This window comes from Microtus oregoni, unplaced genomic scaffold, assembly GCF_018167655.1.
Source record: "Microtus oregoni isolate MIOR12 unplaced genomic scaffold, Mior012 000070F_ref0000104, whole genome shotgun sequence".
NCBI lineage: Eukaryota > Metazoa > Chordata > Mammalia > Rodentia > Cricetidae > Microtus > Microtus oregoni.
The window spans coordinates 4,067,786-4,074,687 of NW_024543977.1; the positions used below are offsets into that span (position 1 = coordinate 4,067,786).

Genomic DNA, 6,902 nt, shown 5'->3' on the forward strand with positions numbered 1-6,902 from the left:
TCCCTCCAGGTGTAGCACACAGGAGTGAGTTTACGTTAGGTGTTATTATTCATTTGCCTCTATGGGCCTGCTCGAAGTGCCTGGCCCTAAGAGGGACAGCTATAACATGTCCCAAGCTCAGAGAAAATTTGGAAAACATAACAGTCATGCTTATGTTTTGAACAGGGAGGAATGCTTCCTTCTGGACATAAGATGGTTGTTATAGTCCTGAACCCATGGTTACCTGTGCATGACTTGCAGAAAATAAAAATAGTCAAAATTACAGAATGTAGAGAGAAGTGACTCATGAACTCCTACTCTTAGCTAAATGTACTTTCACTTAGTATAGCATATTTAAAGGAAATGTATATAAGAAGCTAAGATTTAAAAGATGGTTAATATGTTCATTTTCAGTCAAAAGTTAAATGTCAAAGTATATATTTAAAACAACTGGTATAGGAGGTTTTCCTGTCTATGTGTTGCTTTCATTGGCTGAATAAAGAAACTGCCCTGGCCTTTTGATAGGGCAGCACTTAGGTAGGCAAAGTAGACAGAACTGAATGCTGGGGAAAAGGGCAGGGAGAGAGAGCCACTATGGAGCTGCCAGGCCAGAAATGCTGAATCTTTCCCAGTAAGCCAATATCTCATGGTGACACACAGATTATTAGAAATGGGTTAAATCAAGATGTGAGAGTTAGCCAATAGGAGGCTAGAGCTAATGTTCTCTAATTCAAGCAGTGTTTCAGTTAATACAATTTCTTTTTTTTTTTTAAAGGAGCTCTGGTAAAGTTTTATTAAAGGAAAACTTTTTACTTTTCACCAGTCTGTTCTGGCATGCTTCTAATAATGTCAGAATCACCTGGGTCAATGATGGCCAGTGTGCATACTCTGTAGTATTTTCCACACGCTGTGCCCAACTCAATGTTATTGCCACTGTAGTGATGGACACCAGTTTTAGCCAACATGGCATAGTATTCTATTTCAGATTTCCTCAAGGCGGGGCAGTTGTTGGCGAGGATCACCAATTTCGCTTTGCCCTGTCTGATCATCTTCAGAGTCTGTTTGTATCCCAGCACGTACTTCCCACTTTTCATAACAAGCTGGAGCTGAGAGTTGATCGACTCCAGAGACTTTTCCGTCTTCTTTGCTGCCACCATCTTCCTGCCTTAGGTGCGGGACGGCCCCAAACCAAGACCAGCCACCAAGATGGCCGGGGAGCGAGAAAAGGGTAGTTAATACAGTTTCTGCGTGGTTATTTCAGGTGTAAGCTAGCCAGGCAGCCAGGACCAAAAGCAGGCCCTCTCTTCTCCCTACTACAAATGGCAACTTCAATATAAAACATCTTAAACTAATATTAAGATCATATGAACAAACAAAATCTGATTATAAATAACAATCTTTGGCCCACATTAAAAAGTGGGCCAAACTCTGCTGTGCTATTTTTAGTGTTGCTCACTCTGGGCAATTGCTTTTCTAGCTAATTGAAAGTATGTGTTAACATCCTAATAAGTGTGTTATTTATTTTTCATACCAATGTAATGGCTTGAGTTTGAGTGATTGTACCCACTATAGAATACCATGAAGGCATAAAAATAAAAGAATCAACAAATATACCCATCCAGTTCACCAACTTCTTGTATCTTTGCTCTCTGGCTTACCAAAATTTCTGTCAGATTCTCATTGTTTTCTATTCGAGCCAATAAAAGTGGTGTAAAGTCATCCTATGGGGGAAAAACCACAATTTACCATTCTCAGAACTTCATATTTCTCAGAATACCCGGAACTCACATGGAAGATACAGTGGAGCTCAGCGTCTACTGTAGAATCAGTGAACCACAGCCTCAACCTACTCGCTCCACAGGGCTTTTGTACAAGCTGCTCTTCCTTTGAAAAGTCTCTCCCTGCCTGGAGCTGCGCATGAGCCCTGTGCTCCCAACACCACTCAAGCATGAACTGGTTCCCTGAGCTTTGCCTTCACCCTAGCTGGCATTTACTGTGGTATTTTGGAGCATGTCATTGCTCCCAGCTGTCATGAACCAACCTCAACAAAAATACTTCTTACCAGGGTAGGGATGTGGGAATTTAGAAACATAAGAAAAGACTGTGAAGACGTATAAAAAATAACAGAACAGAGACCATAGAAAGTATCGAGAGGACATTCAGTGACTGAAGTCACCCCCCATGCTCATTTTTTAACAACTTTTATACCCAGTGTAAAAGGGGGGGGGAGGTTACAAAAGACTTTATTTTTTTATTTTTTACAAAAGACTTCATTAACATGATACTAAGGATAACTCACACAGGCAAATCGTTAGCATCTGTCGTCTAGGAGGCGAAGCTGCTCTAGATCACATATCCTGAAGGCCACCCCTCCCCACATGACCCCATAATTACAAAAGAAAGAGCAGAAGTGCATTTGCATATCCCACCACCTGTCAGGATAGCGTGAACCTACTTTACTATTTAATATTAATATGATCTTAATATTAAAAGAACCAAGCAATCACATCCTGAGTTGGGATGTGCAACTACACTTATTTATCATTTTGAGCAACCTCCAAACTCTCTGTCTGTCAGACAAGGTGGAAATGGTCCCACATTTTTGGGCCTCCACACCCAGCTAAACCAACACTTCTTGAGGATGGGAGTTGTGCCTTTTACCTCTATTGGCCCAAACATTAAATCACAGTAGTACAAGTTTACAATATTTCCCTTGAGTGATGAGTTAATCCTCCACATTCTAAAGAATATTTACTTTCCCAGAATTACTATGCCTCACATAAACATCATCTGTTAGCAAAATATGAAGCGAAACATGACAGGTCCAGTATGGAAGAAATATCATGACATATGTATAATCCTACACATGCTTTTCTGGCAACACTCAGTGTCTCAGCATTGACAGCATTCCAGAAACATCTACGTTTTCAGCAGTCTGTGGAAAACTTTGCAGACTCTTTCTGTTTATAGTAACAGGAACCCACAGCAAACACTCTGCTTCAAATGATTCAGTAAGAACAAAGTTGTAAATCAGACAGCATGGACTCCAGATGAACTTTGGTGGCTTCTTAGTAAAAGGTCTGTGAGATTTTTTGCAATCACAAGAAGAACAATATCTCATCTGTAAGATCTTTCATACTCATCTGATATACATATCTTTCTAAAATTTAATTTTAAAGCCACTTCCTTTTCAGTTACTATCTAAAGTTATTTTTAATTTTAGGCAAAATATAAATGAGAACTAAAATATAATTGTTTTTCAGTACAAAATCTGATAATCACCCATTTGGGTCATTGTAACACAGTGAAAACCACCAACCTAACTGGGTGCATGCAGGAGAGCATGCAGTTAGCCTCAGCATTTGGGAGGTAGGGACAGTTCTGGGGTTACAGAAACACACAAAGAGGCATGATGGTGAATGTCCATAAGCCCAGCATTTCAGAGATGAAGGCAGGAAGTTCAGTGTCATCCTCATCTACATAAAAAGTTCAAGGCCAACGTGGACTGTATGAGATCCTGTCTCATAAACCAAGGAACAAACCAACAAGGGGGTCCCATCTCCATTCTTATGAATTCTATGATTATATATTTATAGCTGCCAGGCTGATGTTGCCACTAATTCTCTTTATAACATTCATCAGAGAAGTAACCATGTAATCAAAGGAAAGAGTGCCATGTCATTGGGAAGGAAGGAGTTCCCATGTGGATATGTATTACACCTAGATATGTATTAATTTTCTGAGATCTAATAATTCATATATTAAACTTATCTTTTCAGAGATTCTTATGGCATAGTTGTTTCAGAATCTCAATGATATATTTTTAAATATCCATGTGGAGGCCTTATTAGATTTGGTGAATCAAGTTATATATATATATATATATATATATATATATATATATATATATATATATATATGCAAATATGTCCTTGTAAAGCAAATCCAGTCCAAATAATCTGGAAATCAAAGCTGTGTGGTCTCTTCCTTGTTCTTAAAGAACCCAGGACCAAGAGCCCAGGGATGGTACCACCCACAATAGGCTAGGACCTCCCTCATAAATCACTCAATAAGAAAATGCCCTATACACATGGCTATAGCCTGATCTTAATGAAGCATTTTCTCAATTGAAGTTGCTTCCATTCATGTGACTTTAGCTTGTGTCAAATTGACATAAAACTACCTAGAACACTTGACCAAAGCAACTTTTCTGAATTATGAGTTAACTCAACTTGGATTCAAATCCTACTTTCAACTCTGTTGCTATTATTTAGACTCCACACCAAAATACCTCAATCATAAAGTGGGGATCAAAACATCCTTAACCTCACAGCAAAGTGGAACAATTCAACAAGAACTCATGCAAAGCATTTACCACAAAAGTGCTCAGTGTTGAGATAGATGTTTTATTTTGTTTTGTTATGGTCTTGCTACAAAGCTTGGGCTGGTCATGAATTTACATGTCTCTCAGTGCTCTAAACATGCAATCCTCCTACTTTAGGCAACTAGTACCTGGACTGCAGGGGAGCACACTGTGCCTGGACTGCAGGGGAGCACACTGTACCTGGCTTATGACGCTCTTTGTATGCTCTGACAACTCTGCATTAGAATGCTACTTATAATTCATGATGTATTAAGCTTTTATTGACAGTGGCTTTAAGATTTTTATAAAGTAGGTGGGCATCACAACCCTTGGTGCCCATATTAAATTACATATATATTTTTACATGATTTTGAGAATTCTAGTCATAATATTTAGATAAATGTAAGATCTGAAAAGTTGGGTAGGTAAAGGGAGCATGATAATGTCACTAAGCAACACTTAGAAACACAGACACGTGCACTCCTACCATTGGGACAACATAGATCAAACAGCTGCGACAGAGCTGTCTAAGCATGCTTGCTGCCCATGCGCAAGACAAGATCCATTAACTCCGCTTACTATCTCAATCCATCACTGCCTTCAAACAGCAGAGGCTTTGAATGGCCAAGCAGCATTGGCTTGGGGACCTTTGAGATTGCTCAGGTTGTGTCTCCAGAAGCACTTTCCTAAAACCTGTTAGTCACTTTACCTTTGCCTGACTTTCCTTCTGGGGCAAATGCCACTGCTATCTGTCAAGGGGGTCAGAATTTAGCTCCACTAGGCAAGGATTTTAGTGACTCCAGAAGTAGTGGCAAGAGTGACTTCTTTGTGCAGCCTTCTCAGTGGAAATGTGTACACCAGCAGCCATGTGAAGCCATCGTGATCATTTGTGCCCGATGAGGTGCAAAGCCATCCTGCCCCACATGCTGCCCCCCCTGGCCCAGTTCTGCCTTCCCTCTTGCTTGATGTCAGATGTGCCTCCTTCCATTAGAAATCTGATATAACATTTTCAGCATTTTAACTTTTTACTCCTTTACCCCTCATGGGTCCTAGAACTCCTTTTTTTCTTTAGGTAATTATGTTCATTTGAAATTTGACTGAAGAAGAACCCAGAAAGGAGTCATTAAACAAAATGATAGAAGAAAACTTCCCCAACCTAAAGAAAGATATGCCTATAAAGATACAAGAAGCATACAGAACACCAAACAGACTGGATCAAAAAAAAGTCCCCTCGCCACATAATAATCAAAACACTAAACATACATAATAAAGACAGAATATTAAGAGGTGCAAAGGAAAAAGGCCAAGTAACATATAAAGGCAGGCCTATCAGAATTACACCTGACTTCTCATTGGAGACAATGAAAGCCAGAAGGTCGAGGTCAAGCATTATGCAGACATTAAGAGACCATGGATTGCAGGAGTATTGTCTGTATTCTGTCAATCATGTTATAAATAAACGCTGATTGGCCAGGCAGGAAATATAGGTGGAAAAACCAGACAGGAAGTAGAAATGATGTAGAGAGAACAGGAGAATTCTGGGAAGGAGGAAGTTGATTTCTCCCACTCCTGCCCACTCCTGCCCACTCCTACTCAGACCACCGAAGCAACAGGATGTGATCTGCCCCACTGAAAAAGGTACTGAGCCACATGGCTAATATAGATCAGAATAATGGGTTAATATAAGCTACAAGAGCTAATAAGTAGCCTGACCTAATGGGCCAATCAGCTTTATAACATATACAGGTCTCTGTGTGATTTATTTTAGGGCCTGGTGGCTGTGGGATACCAAGCAGGACAGAAACCCCAAAAAACAAACAGCCCCTCATGTTACAAATGGCGCCCATGTGGATAACTGCATCCACAGAAAAGTCTGAGAAAACTTGGGAAAGACTAGAGTAAAGCATTTCAGTTTTCAGCAGTAGCAGGAAAAAAGCTGTGCTGTTTTAAAATGCCAGCTTTCTGGGACATTCTGCCAGGGAAAATTCTGACTCTTTCAAGCAGGCAGTCCAGACTATGGAGCTATGGACACACTGTTACAGCTTGCTTGCTGGCAAGGACCTTGAAACGCCATAGAGCTGTGGCAAAATACTTCTCCATATTCCTTAGCAAATTAAAGACCCATGTGGTCAGAAAAAGAGAGATATACAATAAAGAGAGATTCAAAGAGAAAAAAACCTCTAAATGGTTTACAGTGTGATATATATATATATATATATATATATATATATATATATATATATACACAGGCTAAAGGTTAAAGTTCTCAGAGAAAAAAAAGAAAGAAAGAAAGAAAGAAAGAGAATAGCCGCACATGTGGTAGGATTTGCCTGGGAGGCAGAGACAGATCTCTGTGAGTTCAAGGTCTACAGAGTTACTCCAGGACAAAGATATATAGAGAACCTGTCTCAAAAAGTAAAAATAAAAAATAGAGGTTAAAATAAAGCCACATAAAGATGGAAAATACACAAGAATACACAAGAATCTTGATACTGTATGCTATTATGCTCTCTTTGAATTGTTTAAATGCTGAGGAAGGAGCAACAGCTGCTAAAAGATA

General features: G+C 39.5%; 1 protein-coding gene across 1 annotated transcript; it reads right to left on the reverse strand.

The window, feature by feature from the left end:
• Nucleotides 1-750: 750 nt before the first annotated feature.
• LOC121440755 (60S ribosomal protein L30-like) lies at nucleotides 751-1,174 on the reverse strand. Its single transcript, XM_041641617.1, has one exon. The coding sequence runs from the start codon at nucleotides 1,134-1,136 to the stop codon at nucleotides 789-791; it is 348 nt and encodes a 115-aa protein (XP_041497551.1). The 5' UTR covers nucleotides 1,137-1,174; the 3' UTR covers nucleotides 751-788.
• Nucleotides 1,175-6,902: the final 5,728 nt, after the last annotated feature.

Coding starts and splice junctions, on each gene's coding strand:
- LOC121440755 (XM_041641617.1), bottom strand. CDS start 1,136: ATGGTGGCAGCAAAGAAGACGGAAAAGTCTCTGGAGTCGATCAACTCT.